At 39.1% G+C, this 21,453-nt stretch overlaps 1 protein-coding gene across 2 annotated transcripts in view; it reads right to left on the minus strand.

Moving 5' to 3' along the window:
• The window catches only part of NTN4 (netrin 4), a 40,742-nt gene that overhangs the window by 10,140 nt on the left and 9,149 nt on the right, over positions 1 to 21,453 (minus strand). For both annotated transcript variants that reach the window (XM_053405959.1, XM_053405958.1), the window contains exons 3-5: positions 7,222 to 7,500; positions 1,491 to 1,617; positions 683 to 871 (exon numbers count right to left, since the gene is read on the minus strand). In XM_053405959.1, the coding sequence (XP_053261934.1) occupies positions 683 to 871; positions 1,491 to 1,617; positions 7,222 to 7,500 (595 nt within the window). The remainder of the gene's footprint in view (positions 1 to 682; positions 872 to 1,490; positions 1,618 to 7,221; positions 7,501 to 21,453) is intronic.

Here is a 21,453-nt window from a genome sequence, read left to right on the forward strand (position 1 = left end):
ACAACAATTGTTAGCCATCTTGAACATGGTCTTTTTTTAGTCAAAATGTAGAAGGAGGAGTTTCAGCAGGTGTAGATTTTCTCATTTCCACATTACAAGCTGGGCCTTCCAAAACTCCCTTTATAACAAAAACAAAAGGTGAAGCTTTGTTGTTGCTGTTCATATTATTAGTAATTATAATACATCTACTTTGTAGAAGAGAATACTCTATTTATATGCTTCTTTAATCACTGTCACGGACAAGAATCCAGATGATAATAATAATAATAATAATAATAATAATAATAATAATAATAATAATATTTATACCCCGCCCATCAGATGTACATGAATAAAACCAACCAACCAACAGAAACCACTGGCTTATCACTGGCTTTAAAAAAATCCCCATATATTGGAAGTTTGCTTGAATGTTCCTATCACAGCTACTTTTAGCTCCATCACCATTATTCTAAAGTACATATGGTAATGAATAGTAACTGGTGGAACTCCACAGCAAGCTCCTTGACCGGTAAGCTGGCATTAGTTAGATATACTGCATAATGAAATATTTGAGGATTGTAGTTCCTTCATTTACAAATGTGAGGATACCAAACTTTTTTTTTAACCTTGGCATGAGAATGACAACAGAAAGATCTAGTATTTAAATATTCATAATATTGATAAATTCATATTAGCTTACATTTACAGGCATCTGGGGCAGAAAAGGGTCTTCTGAGGTCTCGGTAGTAGCCTGGTTTGCAACGCTGGCAGTGCTGCCCTTCTGTATTGTGTTGACAGTTATCACACACCCCACCACTTTGGTTTCTTGATGCCAGCCATGTGTCCAAGTCAAAGTGGCAAGAGTCAGAATGCCCATTGCACTTACAGGCTGAAACACAGCCAAGATAAGCAAAAAGACAAATTAAGGATGCTCTTTTAAAAAGAATGCAGAAAAAACCCTTACACATAATGAGAGCTGATTAATAATAAAATGAAACGTATATGTCAGCCTGAAGATGTTTCCAATATCTGCAAATTATCAGTGTTTAGTTACTCTAATGTACCAATTTAGAGTGAATCTGCTGCAAGTTACCGCAGGCCTTCCATAATGATGTTTTTGGTAGAATATGAAAATATCAAATCAAATATTTTGAAGACCAAATCAGATTATCCTACGACAGATACGCAAATCCAGTATAATTATTGCTGCTTCTGTATCTTCTGTATTGTAAATTAAAACTTTAAAATATTTAGTGTTTCAGTGTCTAGTATAATTTATTTAGGTGCTCCAAGAAAAACTGAATAGCTCAAAATTGGAGAATTGAAGGGGGCCAAACAAATGTCACCTTCTTGGTAAAATGAATGAACATCTTAGTAAACTAAGGTGTTACCAATGTTTTAAAATGTTGTGGATAGTGGCATTGGTTTTGGCTTTCTAATTTGTTTACCCAGGGTCATTTCTGCATATCCTGATAGCCCAGAAGCACTGCCATTAACTTGTTACTTACATCTGCATTCATTTGGAGTTCCTGTTCTGCCATTTGCCGCTCGCCATGGCTGGTCATTGTAGAGAGAAGCGCAATGTTGACAATGCGTTCCTGCAGTATTGTGTTTGCACATGCACCTTCCATGGACCTAACAAAGGGGAAACAAACTGTGACAACTATGACTGTAGTGGCATTTCTAGAGATAACATGCAGGTGCACCTACAGCATTGTGAAATCACTGATAATTTGGAAATGTGTCTGCCCGCTAACTGCTTGCTAACTGAATAGAAAATTGTTCTTTTCAGTTGAACCTGATTGCTTGCTCGCATGGAATTATTCCAGCATTGCAGCAATATCACAACACCTGCACTGAATAGGGGTCCTGTTCAGAATATTTGAAACGATACACTGAATGCATGGAGTGAGGAGGAAGAACCACTGCAGTGTACCTTGTATCAAGCCTACACACAGCATCCTTGTGCAGAGACAGGGTCCCAGTTTTCATGGCTATATACTTGTAGGTTTATGCAACAAATCCCAAGGATTCATGTGCATAATCAATGCTCATTAAGATTGGCAAGAAGTTGTTTTAGAAGCAAATAAGGAAATATTAAGGAGGGTTTGAGGAACAGCAAAGCAGCTGTAGTCTCCTCCTCGGGAGCCAACTATCTCTTGGTCTTAGCTCCGCATTCACAATACAAGGATACTTGTTTGCCTTCCAGGGCTGTTGTAAGTTTTATGGAGATGATGTATATGAAACACTCTGAACATTTGAAATGTGCTATAAAAGTGCTAACCATTAATCATGGTAATAGCAGTATGCACCTATTATGCCTTCCCCTAGTTATTGGATAACCTGTACATTTATTTTATAAATTGTACTGAACCCCTTCCCATATCCACTTTGTGTTTTATGACAGCTTTAGAATTCTCCCCCCAAAAACAGTCCTCACATATATATTGCTATTGTGCTGTACTAAAATGCCATTGCTTAATTGCCGTAGGCCCCTCTTGATTAAACACTAGTGAGCAGCTTCCTTTTGATGTCAAAAATTAGATTTGAAATTTGGATTAATGTTAGAGAATTTCTTCCACATCTTTTTACTCTATTTTATTTACAATGAGTTATTTCTTTGTGGTAAATTACCCCATTAGATTTTCCTATCGGAATGTGGGTGATTCAGGGAGAGTAAACAGTGTAGGCAAGATAGCTTATCATTTGCTCATTGGTATGGCATACATGAGGGACACGGGTGGCGCTGTGGGTTAAACCACAGAGCCTAGGACTTGCCGATCAGAAGGTCGGCGGTTCAAATCCCCATGACAGGGTGAGCTCCCATTGCTCGGTCCCTGCTCCTGGCCATCTAGCAGTTCGAAAGCACGTCAAAGTGCAAGTAGATAAATAGATACTGCTCTGGTGGGAAGGTAAACGGCATTTCCGTGTGCTGCTCTGGTTTGCCAGAAGCGGCTTAGTCATGCTGGCCACATGACCCGGAAGCTGTACGCCAGCTCCCTCGGCCACTGAAGCAAGATGAGCGCCGCAACCCCAGAGTTGGTCATGACTGGACCTAATGGTCAGGGGGCCCTTTACCTTTATAGCATACATAGCAAAAATATAAACATCTAAGTAGCTCTGCACTGAACTTCTTGATCTGTACTTGACAACCAGAAAATACAGCTCTTATCAAGAAATTATTGGTAGCTAAATAGCATTAAAAGTTCATAAGAGAGAGAAAGAGAGACTCTTGTCACAGTTACAAATAGGCTGCTGCTCAGAATACCCTTCTGAGTGACTTTGCTCCCATTATATTTACAGGGCATTTTAAAGACTCTTTGAGCTTGTTTGTCCAGACGAAGTTGCTGGCGAAAGATGATGTGAAGTTCTTTATAATGTGGAATGTTTTGGGTCTCATGGCACACCATATTTAGCCTTCAGAAGGCATTTCCCCAGGTCAAACTGGGCAATAATCCTAGTAATTTCTGACTTCCCCTGCAGCATCGGAATTGGATAAGTTCCTTGAAGCTATTTGTTCTGCCAACACCCTCTTTCTGCTTGAGATTCATTATATAAAAGGGTCCTTGAGGAGTGGTAGATGGATAGTTGTTTGATCCTTCTTAGCTGTATGATTCTATTATCACAGTTGGAGTGTTTTGGCTCCTCTTAAATAAAAATATGGACTGAGTCATAAACGGGCACTGTAGAAAAGCTAGTGATGAGCGAGGAATGTCAAGAGGGAACTGGTGTTGCTTTTCATCCTACTCAGAATATAACAGTCTCTGATTGATAAGGTTGCAGAAGGATAGAATGTTATTAGTGTTATAGCTCCAGGTACAGGCCTAAATATTCAAGCTGATGAAGAATGAACCAGAGAAAGGAAACTCTTTACATTGAATAAAACAATCCATTCCTGGCAATGGAAGAGTGGGGAAAGTAACCATCCAGGAATATTTTTCTGGAAATTGCTATCTAACTTCATAACAGGCAAAAAAAAAGGACCATGGTATATGCTTAAAGCAGGTGCCATGTTTGCCTAGAGCTCCATGGAAAAAAATATCTACCCCAGCCTGCATAAGTTTGCTTATTAGTAGCAGGCCAACTAATCAGAACAGCTGTAGGTAAGACTACAAGCTATTTGGGAAAGAGACCAGTGTCATATAGCTTCATCATAGAAATTTAAAAGTCCAGGTTTGTAAAAGGAACAAAAGACATTGACAGGTATTTCTCCAGTCAAAAATTGCCACATGGTGCTTCAAACCTAATAGTAGGTTGTAAGAATTGCATGACTGGGCAGCCAGCATGACACAAAGTATGAAATGGAAGTCCTGGGAGGGTGGTGAAACAAATACTCATGGATGGTATATATGTAAATCAGGTATTTGTAATTAAAATGTATTTTTTTTACACACAAGAAAGTCGGTTGTAAAAAGCAGGCCAGCAATTTGTCACACACATGGCACTGGCCATGTAAAAACAAGAACACGCCAAACACATCCTTTCTGGCTCCCATATGTCCCAATTTGATAATCAGGATATATATTCATATTTCTGTCACTGGGGTTGCCATCCTTTACCTTAACTGAAAGTTAGCCCCACTGAACTCAGTCAGAATGACTTCTGGAGTAGACATATATATGATTGCACAGTCATGAACAAATAATGAGAAAGCAGATTTTGAGAATAAAAAAGATCTAAAGAAGTTGGGGAAGTTAAATCAATAAGAAACAGCTGCTGCTGCTGCTGCTGCCGCCACCACAAAGAATATAATTCTGCACTAGAATGATCATATGCATGGCTCCAGTGTGATTTGCAGCCAGCCACGATGCATTTGTGATGACTAAACCAGAATGTAAACATTTTCCAGCAATTTCCATTTACCTCCGTACTATTCATTTTGAATCTTTATGAGGCATAGCTAAATGACACATTTCCCAGGATGTTTCACTGTTTTGTGAATTGACACAAGTGAGTTCATTTAACCAGAGTTCTTTTTTTCACGCTATATTTCATTCTGTCATTAGCCCTTTCCATTTTACTCCACTTCCAGACTGCTTTCTTTCTTAGCTTGACAGCTCTCTGGTAATGTCACTCATTATACTGTGCAAGGCAAACAGTGTTACAAAAGTTGACTTGTGTAAGATAAATTAGTGACTGATTTTCACACATGAAGACAGTTGCTAGGGCATGTTTCCTCCCATTGCCTTTTTGTTCCCCAATTAATATATTCAATTACTTCTTTTCAAATTGTCTGGGTTTTTAGAAAATACTTCATGACTTATGTTCCTGAATGTACTATACTGAGAAAGAAGCAACTAACAGCTCTTGTGCACTAGAAGACCTGTCCTCCCCCCCCGAAACTTCCCTTTTGATTAGTATTGTTTATATTGCATAATGATTTGAGTTCTACACTACTATTGCAGCTTTATTATGGTAGATGTTATAGGGTTTTTTACTGAGACAATGTAAATCTTCACACAAGGGACAATATCGAAAGGATAAAAGGGGAATTAGTCTTTAGAAAATTGTTTTTAAATTGTAGCTGTTATATTAGCTTTTTTTCCAACAAAATAAACAGCAAAGTGCTGCTGCGGGTAAAAAAATTACCACAAGGAGAGTATATAAAATAAAGGTGGCTTTGGATTTTTAGTAAAATATATGTTGACTAAAACATGTTCATATATTCTCATATTGACCCAACTCTACAAATTTTTATATATTTTGGAGAATATTTTGAATTATGTTTGTTTAATCTATTTAATCTATTTTTATTTTTAAAAAATTATATAGCACTTGATTGTAGGGGGGAAACCCATTTCTAAGCAGTTAACAATAAAATAAAATGAAACATTAAAATTATTGATGAAAAAAGGCCCCAAAAATGTTTTAAAATACTCAAAGGACATGTAATTTCTACGTGTCTACATGTCTGATAGGCTTGCCTAAACAAAGATGATTTAAGCAGGCACCAAAAAGAATACAGCACAGTGATATCAGTGCCAGATATCAATAGGCAGAGCTTTCAATCATAGGTGCTGCCACACTAAAAGTTCAGAACAAGGTATTAAGGAGCACCTGTAGCAGTGCCAGTTCCACTGATTGAAATGGTTGACTAGGCATATATGGGGTAAGGTGATTTTGCAAGGCACCTGTCAGCAATACCAAAAAGCTAAAATGATCTATGTGGGTGCCTAAACGGAAATATTTTATAATTATATCTTGTAAATAACACACAACTGCCATTACACTTCTCCCTGAGTCCTACCAGTATTACTTGAGCACTATGCAGGCTACATTCACTGCACTATCAGTAGTTTTAAACTGCAGTGCACTGGCTTTGCTTTTGATTTGATTTGCTAGATTGTTCAGTCTTGCCACACTATGTTTTTGTTTATCCTTCTTTGTTATCATTCTGCTACAACTCTTGCAGAACAAGTACATGAGAGAAATATAATCCAGGACAATTTATGTTACATACACAGCAGTCTTGGGGATTGCCAGCTGAAATGATCTAGTCTATGTAGCTAGTTTGAAAAACTTTCCACCAGGGAAACATTTTATGAAAACTAAAGGTTTCGCTGTTTGTTAGATTTGCAAGCATTCATATTTGTGAATGCTTGTTGTAATATGTTTGTTTTTCACATTGGGAAATAAAGCAGATCTCAGATTAGGTGTTTTTTCCAACATAGATCAGATTGGGTGCCAAATCATATCACCAATACAGGTATAATTTAGGCCTTGAAAACAGCTCATCTATCAGTTTCTCCCTCACCTCTGCTGAATCCTGCAACTTATTGCTTCTTTTCAAAGATCTATTTCAGGTTCTACACCCCTGTGAAATCAGAACTTGTGAGATGGGTAGTATACAGCTCATGCACTAATCAGGTTATATAAGGACAGTACATAGAAGCAAGCTTGTATCAGAGCTGCGTTGGACTGCCAAAATATGAATACTGTTAGCTTCTTTTCACATTGTGAACCAACATTATAATTTAGATCATGTAAATATTCACAGCTTAATTCAAAATTAAAGTAGCCTAGACGTTTGTCTAATTTAGGCAACTTCTAGATATTCCTTAGGTATAGGAAAGTCATAATATATTGTCTGTTCCCATTCTGACTTTCAGGAGACATTCTTGTCTTCAGGATATTAATTCCCCATGCAACTGACACCAAGCTCAACAATTCACCTTATTTTCGGAACATTGATCTCTATACTTGAGACTTTGTGCAAGGTTTATCCCAACATAAACTTACCACATGGAAGACTCCTGCTGCTTTAACAGGCTTAAATCCTTTGATGGGCACACAGTGATCTGCATGACCATTACAAAAGCAGCTTCCTTTTACAATAAAATCATAGATTGCATAGTAGGTTAGTTCTGGAGGTTTTGCATTCATGTCATTGCTATGGCAAGGGCAGGATTGTTGCTTAAGCAGCTGCACGCGGAGGTTAGTGATCTTCAGCTGTGCCTGAGCTTCAGGACTGTAAGGATCATCAGCAGAATTGGGTGGTGACAGAGCTCGGTATATAACCTAGAAATAATACACAAGACAGAGTAAGTGAATAATAAAGAGAGGTGTCAATTGGGAGTCTTAAAAATGGTTTAATAATAATAATAATAATAATAATAATAATAATAATAATAATAATAATAATAATAATTTATTATTTATACCCTGCCCATCTGGCTGGTTTTCCCCAGCCACTCTGGGCAGCTTCCAACAGAATATTAAAATACAATCATCTATATAAGGCTACTGGCATCACTTATCAAATGACCATCTGTTATGGATGCTTTAGTTGAGATTTCTGCGTTGCAGGGGGTTAGACTTGATGACCCTCAGGGTCCCAACTTTACAATTCTATGAAACTACATCAAGCTTTGGAAAGTTTCCTGGAATTTAATTGACTGAAAAATATATAACTTGACCTCTGGAATTGGCAATGTGAAGATTTTAGAACCTGATTACCCCCAAGGACAGGCTGCTAGTGCTGTGGAAACACCTGTGAATGAAACAAGGAGTAAACTGTGTCATCAGACTCCAGCTGTATGCTGTCTATGACGCTGTGGAGTATAATTTCATCACAGAGCAAACGTTTCATTAGTGATGACTCCGCTGTGCAATATTGACAGGTTTGCCTTTTGATATTTTCTTGTTTTTTGGGCATATTATAAAACCATAGGGCTGTAGATCAGAAAAAAGATAAATCAGTCACCCATTTTAATGTTCTACTAAGCAGTACAGTGCAGATGAGTCTCGAAGTGGTTTTAGTTACTTAAAATATGTTCCAGCTATACTAGTTCATTTGACACCTGGCAGTGAAGCTTCAGTGAGATGCCACATCCGACTGGATATACATATACTCTGTACTAAACTTTGCAACACATCTTGCTTTTGAAACATGGAAATGTTTAGTGCTCATGTCATGAGTATTAAAAAGGTCACGCCAAAGCAGTTCTGAAAGTGACAGTCACAGAGGTAATTTAGGAAAGGGGAAAAGTGGCAAAAAGGCATTCAGCAAATATATTTGCTTCTTATTTTCAGTATGCACAGCCAACGTATTTTGGGCAGGGGGGAGTCAAAATCATTTATACTCTCTTTTTAAAGTAGGAAATGTGACTTGTGCAGAGCTTTGATAATCTTTCGCCAAAAGCCTTTCCTTTTATTAAGGGTGATGAATTAGTTATTTAAGTATTTGATTCCACCACCTCACTGGACTGTCATTTTTGCATCTTTTGGCTGCCACTGATTTGTGGTATTGATTCCAGGACCATCATGTCTAAACCCAAGCTTCTCTCATGGCCAAGATCTTTCTGCCTTCCAGAACTTCCAGACTTCACTTAGAGATTGGGACAGTCAGCTTGGGGAGGAGTTATAAGGGAACAGAAAAGGTTTTAGAGCATTTACATTTCTGAATTGAATGGAAGCAGTCTGCTTTGTGAACCTTGTCAGCATGCCAAACGTGGCAGCAGCCAATGGGGCAGAGGCAACTGTAACTGGATGTTTTGGTGCCTGTGAGCAAGGCATTAGAAAACATGCAAAATAAAAAATCCTCATTGGATGCATAACTACGTGGTATTCTGTCCATCAAGTATCTATCTGTACGTATATGAAATTGGATACACGTTCCACTGATTGTCAGTATAATAACCTCCCTTTAAAAGGACCATTAAAACTGAAATGGGGAAAGTTAGGCTGGGAAAGGCAGTGAGAGAACAGAGCACAGGAGCTGTGTTTGCCATGAGTGTTGAGTCTTTGATGGAGGATCTAAATAATTAGCAACACATTTCAAAAGGCTTTTGTTTCCCTTTCTATAACATGCCAAACCTTTTAAACTTATCCAGGAATAAGGCTGTATCAGGCAGGTATGAACACAAACTCAAAGAATCCCAGCGCCACAACTTGTGTACATCTGTAGGTTCTTCTATTTATTCAAATTTAAGTGCCGTACAGCCCTGACCACAATGACTTTTTAGCAGTTTGTGAACATGAGATGCCTTCAGATATGAAAGAAAAATGCTTGGATGCAATCCAAGTTCTAGACATTCATTTCCTTTTCAGTGGATGATGGAAAATGCAGGCTGAGAAAAGTGCAATAAAAAGTAGCACCCTAGCTTCCTTTGATTGAAGATAAACTAAAATGGTATCTTAGATTTCTTTGTGATTTCTGGTTTTGATCAGATTTTCAGGGAAGGGACTGTTGAGAAATGAAATAATTCATTATGAACATACCAGTGCATTTTTGAAATGTTGACCTGTCTGCTTGACATGAATAGTGCATTTACTGTTAAAGGCCAAACAGCACTTGCTGAATAATAATTAGCACTTTTCAAACCTAAAAATATGCAGAATGAAGTAGACTAGTAAAACAAATTGGCTGGAATTGTAAGTTTTATATGCTCATAGTCCATAGAATCTAAAATGTGTACAGGTATGTTCATGAAGCCCTTGGCTGTTCCTTATTGGTTTTTGAGGACAATACAGTAAAACTGATTAATGAGTTAGGAATGCTCAGGTCAGGTGGACAAAAGGAGGGACCACAACAATAATAAAGTCCTTTAGTTCAAGGTCTGGGAACCAATTATCTAAAGTAGTAGTCCCACTAGGACTAGGGCATCCATCTCTTCCAAATCGGTCTGTGGCTCATGTGCATATGTATGCCCATTCATTTTTATTTCATTAAAACAGACCATGGTCTAGTACACTGTTTCATTCTTATTTCCACTCTAGTTTCCTGGCCTTTGTTTCAATTTTGTACATGGATAAGGAATATAGTTTACTTCTGACCTCAGTTGGAGCTTTGAACAATCCAGCAAAAACTGGGCAAAAAGTTCACAGTACACATACCTTAAAGACCACCTACTTGCCACAGCCACACACATTCCTCTTTTCTCTGCACCCAACTCTACCCATTAATTGCACAGTTTTCCTATAGAAAGTACCCACAATGGCGATGAGCTTTTAACCTTTATTATTCTTATATGAAAAGCTCAAGTGGGAGATTTTATTGGGCCAACTAAGCTCTGTTTATAGTGGGATGTAAAAGTTAAAAGCAATCACTCTCCCAGTAACTGTTATGGAAATCTGCAGCTGGCAATTGCATTGATTTGTAAGAATTGTGATTGGGAAGGGGGTAAAACATATGTGCCCAAGGGGAGAATTTCCATAATGTAAAAGCTGCAACAGTGGCTGATGCTTTCAACTTTTTTCCAAGAAACTGAAATGGTAGCAATAAAAATATATTATATGTATTAAGAACCAGACTGGTTAAATGTTTTAAAGTAAAATATACATCTCACATTAAGTGAATAACTGTGGGACCTTGTCAAAGCTATGCACTTCTACTTCAAAGGGTGTTCTGCCACCATAACTCTGCACACAAATAACAGGCCTAGAACAATATATTTCTACTCACACTTTGTTAAGTCTTAGTGTAGTAAATTATTCAAATTTTCTCTTCCAGCACCTACACAACTAGAAACTGTCCTTCATGTCTATAGAAGCAGAAGCCTAGGAAATCCTAAAACATTCTGCTCATCAAGCCAGCAACCTTTAGCCAGAGAACTTGTAGTCAAGACAACTCTACAGTACATGGTAGGTAATTATGGTGGCCATGAGCATGTGTAGAGTGCTTTTCTCACAATACTGAGTAAAACAGAATCAACTCTTATACTAAGGACACAACAGAAAAGATTCCAGGATAGACAGCCTGACTTCCTGGTTTGTTGAAGCGATAATACTTCTTATTCTAGAAATTCAGCAATGCCAGCATAACTTGGACGCTTCTTCAAGATGTTGACTATTCAGCTAGACCAAGTTGACTAGATTGTACCATATAGATTTCTTAGACAAGGGAACAATCCTACATTAGATATTCCAGCTAAGTCTGTTACCTGCCTTGTCTGTTACCTGCCAGGCTTTCAATGTGAAATAATAATAAACACTGAGAACATATATTTTCCTCACTAAGGTAGTAGCCACAATGATGTCTCAGCATCTCAGGAGGAAGAGATGGTTTTCCCATTGAAGTTGTGGTTTTCTGTGGCTAAGAAATGATCACAAGTTAATAGTAACTTTACTAGCCGTAAGAAAGCTCAACTACCATGTTCAATTTCTTTTTTTAATGAATGCAGTTTCACAGAATATTAATCTGCTAGCTAATATTCTACACTTTGACGCTGAATCCACAAACAGATCAAAGAACACAGTCACAGCTATGATTTATAGCTAGCAAGGGTTTGTTTACACCCACTCCAAGTATCCCGTAGAAACACACACACACCATCCATGCATAACACTACAGATTCCATGCTATATTTACACTTTATGAAAGGCAGAGAAGTTCAAAGTATTGACTAAAATCACAAATCACAGTAACTATAAAAGAAGGGAAGCAAGCCCAGGTATCTGACTGTCAATTTGCCAGATGTGCAGAATGTTATATATTTTCCATACTGATATTGAACCCACCATCATAAGAAGTAGCAGCAAAGAACAGGGTGTCTTTGAGCATGTGTAAAGTAGATTTCCCCACCACTAAGAAATTATTTCACATCTGTGAGTACGAAGCAGCTTCCCATGTTAGGTTGATCCCCATTTGGATACCTCTATTTGGAGAACTTTAGCACTTGGTACATTCACTTTATTATTGCTATTGTTGTTCATTTGCATAGCAGCATCAATATGCAAGGTGCTTTACAAGGTGCCAGCATAAAATTAACCTAAAATCATTAAATATTTTGTCAGTTGTTAACACGCTATGCCCACAACCTCCCAAATGCCAGACAGAACTATTATTAGAAACACCTTTTCTAAGTAAGTAAAATATGTAAAAGGTGCCAGGTGAGTCTCTTCTGGAAAGGAATTGACTAAATTTTGGAAATACTACTTTGTTCAATACAGATCCTCTTGGATTGGCAGAAGGGTCCTCTTGGTGGTTCTGCCACCCTCAGAAATTCCGTGGGTGTCAGCCCAGGACAGGGCATTCTCTGTGATAGCTCCTAAGCTGTGGAATACTATCCCCACAGCAAATAGTTTGTGCTGATTTTAACATTGTATTTTTATATCATAACCCACCCTGGGACCTCATGGTGAAGAGCAGGCAAGAAATCCAACAAATAAATAATAAGGTACAGTTGCAGAAAGCACCTTCCTCCAAACAAAACTCTCAAACATTTACACAGCCTTCAGGTAAAATTTATATTTTTTTCTTTGGCCTTTCCAATTTGAAATGTATGGTCTTATCACAAATCTACCCTAAACATTTCTGCTAACATAAGTAAAATGATTAGTAATAAAATACTTGAAATTCATCCACCTTAATCAACCTTTTCTTGTTGCAACTATCAAAGATTTATCTGACTTGCTTGGCACATTTTCTCTTAAATGAAATGAAAATATAAGCCTACATATAGTATGCCTGTAGCACAAATATACTTCTTGGCAGAAGCTGCAAATAATTAACAAGACACAGGAAGTGTATGTAGCTTTAAGTCGACCACTGTTTCTTACAGTCCTCTTCCACTGTACAGTATCTTTTTCTGGCTATCAGATCAAGGGGTTTCTGAGTGACAAATGTCTTTGTAGTGAAAAGCGTTAATGGTATTCCATCTGCCTTTATATACCGTATTTTTCGCTCTATAAGACGCACCAGACCATAAGGTGCACCTAGTTTTTGGAGGAGGAAAACAAGAAAAAAAATATTCTGAATCCCAGAAGCCAGAACAGCAAGAGGGATCTGGCTTCTGGGATAGCCTCTGGCTGTCCTGGCTTATGGGATAGCCGCACGCAGCCTCTCCCGGGCAGCGGGATAAAGCCTCCCTGTGCCCGGAAGAGGCTGCGCACGGCTAAGGCAGAAGCCAGGAGAGGCACTTCGCTGAAGGGGCACTGCACAGCTCTCCTGCGAAGAGAGGGAGAGCTGCGCAGCGCCCCTTCAGCGAAGCGGGAGGAGGAACAGAAGGGGCTCCGTGCTTCGCGGGAGAGGTGCTTCACTGAAGGGGCGCTGTGCAGCTCTCCCTCTCTCCGCAGCGCCTCTCCTTCCCCAAGGATTCAAACTGCCCACCTTCTGATCGGCAAGCCCTAGGGTCTGTGGTTTAACCCACAACGCCACCCGCGTCCATATGCTTACTGTGCTTAATTAATGCATACACAAATACAGTTAAGTGTTTCCTTGCCACAAATCTTTGTAGAAAGAGACAAAGTACCCACATTTAAAAGCAAAATCTTCATTTCAAATAGCACTTTAATCATGTGCCTTTCTTTTCAAAGAAATTGTGCTCCATGGGAATAGCAGGAAACACACACTACCCTGAACTATGGAGAAGCCTTTTGGTCCATCAGCAAGAAAGATGATATTTAAATACTCTCCCCTCAGGCAAGTTTCCCCCTTCCCCAAAGATTTATGTCCTTGGATTTGGCATGCCTTCACTACTTGTTGATATATGTCAGACCAACAAAGCTTGAACTTCGTCCCAAAACTAAGCCGAAGAGTGAATGAGCAGGAGAGCGAGTGAGCTGCTTTGCTTTCTTGTTCAGAGGCAAAGTTATTAGAAAAACTGGCTGACTCCCCAGAACATCCCCCACATCTCTGAGCATAGCACACAGCAGCAGAGGCTGGCAAAACGGACGTGTAGTAGCAACAGCAGCAGCAGCAAACGTGACACCTTAAAACCTGAGATTTTTTTCAGCAACACCTTTCATAACCAAGAAGTTCACTTACACAGTATTTAAATGTTTTTGTACTGCTTTCATTTCATGTATTCTAGCCAGGCACACCCCCTATTTCCTTGTTCCTGTCGCTTGTAAAATACTGTTGCTTTATTGTTCTAGTTTTTCATTTTTAGGAAGATGTTGCTGTGGAGGGGGTTGAGTTGCCTTTTTATAACCCCATTTGTGTGCACAGTTTTGCATTGGGATTCTTCAGATTTTGTCCTGTCCTTGGATTTTTTATGAATGTTTGAGTTGAGAATGGGTACATCATCTACTCTTGTCGCGTACTTGGATATCAAATAATCACTGCTTCTCTTCCACACACCTACATGGCCCGTAACATCTCGGGGTAGTAACTGTTCCAAGAGTTTTTTTATTTGCAGAAATACAACTGTATCTACTGTAACATTAAACATTCTGTGGAGAAACTCTAGGGGCTGGTTTAATAGCACACCCTGGTTTAAAAATCAGTGCTATGCAGGCGATTGGAGAGTAAAGGAATAGAATGTGCAGGGCATTTAAGTGGGAGAATAGATTTCCAACAGTGTGTAAAGGAGAGCCGCATGTTCTTAGGTAGTAATTATTGGTGTGAGAATGTGGATGTTACAAATGCACAAATGTCCCTATTTTCATATGTGAATTGACAGCAATGCATCATACCCAGGGGTCACACCCCTATATTTCAGGACAGTAGGGGCTCTATATAGAACCATAGGAAAGTAAAAATGCATATAAGAACCCTTCAGGTTGAGCCCAGGTAAATAGGCTTGAAAAAGGCACACATACCAGACGCATGCAGTACTATAGCTAGCCGAAGTGTCAATAGATTAATTCAGGTAACTGGTCAAATAACCTCTTTTACTCAGCAAGTTGTATCAATATTTTCCATACTAGTTAAGCATTGGTTTTGCAGACCTGGCTGAAAGCTTTCAAAGATTCCACCATGTCCCAGGAACAGCTGTTGGTTCTTGAATATCTCACTATTCCAGTTGGAAGGTCTACATCATATCCAGAAACTTGCAACTGGAACTTCATCAAGAGCAAGGGCAGAGATCCTAACAGCTCAGTGCCCCTGGGCTAAAAGAGCAAGTCATTTTGGGCTATTTAGAACTTTATTGGATCTTGAAACCTGTACATCATCAGGTTAAAGACCCTTTCAGAACTAGATGAGGTATTGCAGGAATTTCAGTTTGCAGGTCAACAAGCATCACATATTTTTCCTGAGCCTTGAACTTGTTCCCAAGCAACATGTTTGTGATGAGATGTTGAGCCAAGAGTCTAACATATTGCAGCCATAAAACATTCCAAGGCACTTTCCACGAGAGTAAACCTATTATTCCCAGTGTCTTGAGCATTGGCTAAAATCCCAGTCAGTCTGGATATTTTAATTCTGCCTACCTGAGTTTCACTTGTTTGGTGCCATTATTCTCTTGCTGTTTTTTTTTGTTTAGTTTTTTTTTTGGTAAACTATTCGGCAACATTATAGATTTGTATGTTGCTATCAAAGTCTGATAAGAAAAGAACCAGCATGAGTTTGACCAAACTGCGTGAGGCAGTGGAAGACAAGTGCCTGGTGTGCTCTGGTCCATGGGGTCACAAAGAGTCGGACACGACTAAACGACTAAACAACAACAACAACAACAAATCAAAGTCTGAAATTGGCTGCCTTTCAGTAAAGTGGGAGTCTATAAATTGGTCAATAAAATAAAAGACTATGATCTGTTCACTACAGAGGTAAATGCATGCCAGATAGCATCTTTACCACACACACATGCCAACCCATGCTTTGAGGTTTGCAAAGGAGACCCTGTCAGTAAGACCACTGATGGGTATCAATTGCAGGGCAATGACTCATGGCTGGGCCTTCTCCTTGGTGCTTTCCAAGGTGTGGGACTCACTTCCAGTGGAGGTGTGTCTATCCCCTGCACTGAAGGTTCCCCTTGGCTTTTGACACATGGATGTCAATGGGAATTCCAGCAGCTGGCATTGTTTTGTGTATGCTTGGTTTTAGATGTTTTAAAGATGTTTTTAAATTAATGTATGGACTGTATTTTTATGTTCACCATCCTGGGTTCCCATGGAAGAAAGGCCACAGTGGAGAACAAAATTATTGGAGAGATCTCATGTGGCATAGTGACTAAGGATGTTTTGACTCATGAAACTTAAGTCTCTTATATCTATGGCATGGCTGAAATTTAGCATAGCTGAAATCTAGCCTACTGTACAGGGCAAGAGTCAGATGTGCCTACTTTTGCATCTGGCCACACCTCTCTCTGGCATATGGCCTCCATTAGGTTGTCCATGATAGAATGCACCTCTTGGGTAGAGAAAGATTCCACATTTCTGTGTATAGGACTGCAGCATCAGCCTGTAGCTAAGTATATGCATGTGCAACTGACACAATTACTTTAGCTTCCTGTGTTTAATTTTTGGTTGCAAGCTCCTTGGCCTAGGAATTTGTACTCTGGAAGGCATTATGCACACTGGTGATACTATATATATAAACAATAGGTTGGTTCCATATTTTGTGAAGCTAAGAGTAGGCCCAGTGAAATCAATGGAACTTAACTGATTATGACTGATTATTTCTATTTATGTAAGTGGGTCTTCTCTAAACACAACTAAGGCTTAACTTAACTCAGTTTGTCTTCCCTCCCAAATAAAAGCCTCTTCCTCTATTTCTCAAGAACAAAAGACTTTAAAAGAAAATTGCTGGAGGGAATGAAATTAACAAAGCATAAATTTGTTGAAATGTGGTCTCTGACAAGCTTGCACTCAAACAACCTAATTGCTATTATGAAGCAATGATCTCTATACATATCGTGAAATAGTGGGTACAGACACCTAAGTGCCTAAGGCTACATCCCTACACCTATTTATGAGCACTGGGCCACAATGAACTTAATGGGACTTATTTATGGATAGACATGGATAGGATTGCACTTTTAGTCCTTTATGTATGGGAGTAGGCCTCATTGACTCAATGTGATTACTTCAGAGTAGACTCATTTAGGATTTTACTGTTAAGGAGAGCATGATATGCATTAATTATTATTTTTTGCAGTTATCAAAGGAAAAGATGATATGGCTTCCTTCTTGATTTTCCTTCTTGCTCAGTATACCCCAGGGATCAGCAACCTAAGTCCCATGGGCCACAAGGGGTCATTTAATTGGCCCATGGACCCCTTCCACCCACTCGGTTGGCTCCCGTGCACTGCGCTAAACCGGCACGGAGCAGAGCAGGGACTGCCTTCTGCAATGCTGGCCGACTTCCCATTGGCTGCAGGAAGATCCTGCAGCCAGTGGGAAGCTGCACACGCCTCCTCTGCACCGGAAGGAGCACTGGAAATAGCGTTTGCGCATGCATGCATGCATGCATGTGCACACGCACTCCGGCCCACCGCGGCATCTGCAGGAGCGTGAACCAGCCCAAGCCACAAAAACTTTGCCAACCCCTGGTCTACCCTTTCCATGAATGAAAAGCTGGCTTTGGCTTTTTTTCAATCACTGCACCTAAAACATAAAACCAGATAATCTTCTCCTTTGAGCTGTGGCCACTCAACATTTTAATGGCACAAGCAGGAAAATGGCACTTTCAGGACTGGGATCTACAATCAAAAGTGATTCATTCATGTCACTTCATGACTTCACAAGAATACAGGAGATACCTTCAAAAGATCTGGTTCTGCCTCTGTGACTAGTTTAATTCATTTAGATTATGTCTGCATTTTCCATTTCTGCTGCTCTGATGTGACAGGAAACAGAAGGAGGGTTAAGAAGTACTTTATGCCTCAAAAATAGGTTGTGAAGCAAGTTCAGATTTCCATTATATGAATGCACCTCTATATCTCTGTGTTATAAGGATCCCCCAACTTAAAGCCTTGGTGTGATCCAGTCAGTTCAGGGTTGCTTTACCAACTTGTACAAAAATGCCAAAATAGGCAAGCTGCTGTAGTATATCAGTAGTATAATTTAGAATGTTACAAGTTTCTGCAACTTTGGCAAGTCTTCTGAATTTCCCTGTCAGCAGCAACATGATTCAAGCAATCAACCTTCCCCAAAATATAGTTAACCAATAAGGAACTTTATTGTGCATTCCAGTCATTTCCACACAAAAACTTTACTTGCACAGAACTTGCAAAAGGTGATTAAATAATTATACTCTCTTTTTATCTATGTTTCAGAATGAGGAAAATGTGTTTAGCTATTAATTTTCCTTTGACAGATGGGAAAGATGAAGTCTCTAATTTTTGTATTGCTTGAACACTTCCGGGTTAGCGCCAACGACGAATGGCGGAGTTCCTCCGATCGGAGGAACGGGCTCTGTGGAAATTGGGTCTTCCCGCCGCAGCGAAGGCGGGGACCCGCTAGAAATCCCAGGCGGAGAAGCCTGGGAATGTGGGGTTCGACAGAGCACCAAGAGCGCCTCCCCTACTCACGAGGAAACCCCTTTTTGGGGCTCCGGAGTGAAGTGGGGTGAGCAGCGCGGTGCTGCGAACCGATCGCTATTTCCATGGAGAGAAGCCGCGCAGCCATCGCCGGAGAGCGCTGACTTTTTCCTGATGACATTCGGACTCTAAATCAAGTACCCGTGAGTAAAAACGGAGAATTGGATCAAGAAACTTGCAAAATTTTTGAATTAGGCACAAGCGGGAAGGTTTAAACAGGAAGTCCGCCTTCCGCTTTTTGTATATAGATTGAAGCAAAGACCTTGCAACCTAATAGCCTGGAAAACTGCTTTAAAGTTGGAAATTTCCTGCATCTACAACCAATAAAACCCCCTTTGGAGCAGGAGAAAAGGGGGGGGATTTGACTGTCTAATCCTGCAGAAGGAGAGTAAAGGAATCTAAGTTTCCATCGTCCCAAACCTGGGGACGGGGTGTCGGGACAGAAATTGCTCGTGACGTCCATTGAGTGAAAGTGGAGTATTTTGACAGATAGGTAAAAAAGAGAAGAGAAACAAATTAACTTCAACGCTACCTTCTGCATTTCTGTATTTTAAAGATACAAAGTATTTGAAAATTGAAAGGACTTGAAATCGAAAGTAATTTTCTTTGTTGGAGACTTTAAAAAAAAAAAGAAAGAAAGTGGATACAAATAGAAACTGTATCCCCTAGAGGGAGCCTGTCAGTTTGCTGTTGCCGTTTATCTGGAATCTACAGCTGCAAGTTTTTGGATCGTGGGACTTGCTGTTTGACCTTGAATAGAAATGAGTTGGAAGGAATGTTTGGTGTCTGCCCTTGGCATGACAAATGCCCTGTTGCAGCAGCTGCAGGAGAAAATGAACTTGATGCATGAAAAATTGGATTTGATGAGCGCTGTGGCCAGTGAATATGATTTAACAGGGAATAAGGATAAAGAAGTTATACAACAACCAATTCAAGAAACTGGCTTGACAAGACAAGTCCAAGGGCAGATGAAGAAGGAAGAGGCAGTAATTACTCCTCAAACAACACGAATGGAGGGATTCAAAGTCCTGCAGGAACAAAAGTCATTGCGTTGGAAGATTGAACTTGGAGAGTGCTGGGATGTGTTTGAAGTAAATGAAGCTCTTAACTCTAGTGGGACTATGAAACAGGTGAACAACTATCTTCTGGATAAATACTTTTTGGATTACAAAGATGACAGGGAGTGGGACTGGGGGGAAGGGGCCAGTCTGACAAAGGAAAAGGGAAACTATTACTGGATGGAAACCTCCGGAGACCCACTCCCCAAGGAATTAACAACAGACAAAGAAGTGTGTAACTACAAACAAGGACAAGAAATTGTGCAGAAGGGGCCTAGAAGAGACTTAAGGGCCTCGGATATAAGGACACCAGATTGATGGACTGGATGTAATGGACTGAGAGGACTGACATGACCCGAAACCAGGAAGAAGGGACATTGGATAATAGTTAGAGATATCAAGGGATTTTTTTATTATTATTAATTTTGGAATCAGTGTAATATTAATGAAATACCAGGGAATATGCCGGAAAGGAACTAAATTGGCTTTAGTAGAAATGATTTAAGGAGATATGAATGAATATGACGTAAACTTGGAAATTTTAAGATTTTTAAGATATGATAAGGTTAAAGAGATTAAGGTAAATTGAATAACAGATTAAATTAAAAGAGGGAAAGATTATGTTGAATTAATAAATAAGATAGATTGTGAAGATTAATTATTTAAATTAAAATTGAGAAACGGGAAGAATTTGCTGGAATAAGGAATTAAACTAGAATACAAAAAGGGAGGTGTGAGGAAGTTCAAGAAATAAGCAAATGAAAAGTTGTAATTTGGGTTTTGTATTTTTCCTTTTTTTTCTTGTTGGTTTTTCTTTTTGTTTTGCTTTTTGCTGTATTTTTCTTTTTCTTTTTTTTGTTTTTGTATATGTATTGATGAAATTATGAATAAATATCATTTTAAAAAAATAATAATTTTTGTATTGCTTGGAGTCTAATAACACTCAAACTTTTAATATGTGTTTAATGCTTTGGTCCCTAATCCCCTTTAATTTATTGCAAAAATAATAAACAGCTACTCTATATCCTAGATATGATTCTCTTTCTTCTTACTTTTATACCTAATGGCGTATGTTTCTGAGCCTTATAACTGTGTAAAGGTATACACACCCATATAACTGTAACCAGGGGAAAGTGGTTCTGTATTTAGATTTATATGCAGCATAAATACATGCCTTGCTGTTATTGCCTAAAACCAACCTTAGTTATTTGTTAAAGATTTATTATTATTATCATTATTATTATTGAAACTGTGATTTAATGCTTATATATTGCCAACACTTTGCTAGACATGGAATGAACACAGTATACCAGTGCATGAGACCATTTTTAGCTGGACAGTTCGTGATAACTGTGCATTTTAAACTGGACTGAATGACTGTTTCCAGATGTCTGAAATTAGGTACTACTATGAGTCGGAGTACGTCCTCCATAACTCAAAACAGCTCAATAACCTCTTGTGTTGTTTAATGGGAGGTACATGTTACTATTGGCAGTTACAAGTAATTGCTTGAATGTAGCTGGCTGTAATAAATTAAACGTGATGTTTGCAAAATCTGCAGTCCTGCCATCTGGTCACCAGAAAGCTTCTGGTACTACTTTGCAAATAAATACAAGTAGTGTTAAAATGCAGGGTGCTGCACTCAACACTTCCTGAAAACTTGAAATAATGTTGACATCTTAAATGAACATCTTTCTGTAACAGTTTGTGGTGTGGCTTATGCACATTAGGCAGGATGAGGTTTGTCTTAAACTTTCTCATGCTGGCAG

Source organism: Podarcis raffonei, chromosome 10 (assembly GCF_027172205.1).
Source record: "Podarcis raffonei isolate rPodRaf1 chromosome 10, rPodRaf1.pri, whole genome shotgun sequence".
NCBI classification, from domain to species: domain Eukaryota; kingdom Metazoa; phylum Chordata; class Lepidosauria; order Squamata; family Lacertidae; genus Podarcis; species Podarcis raffonei.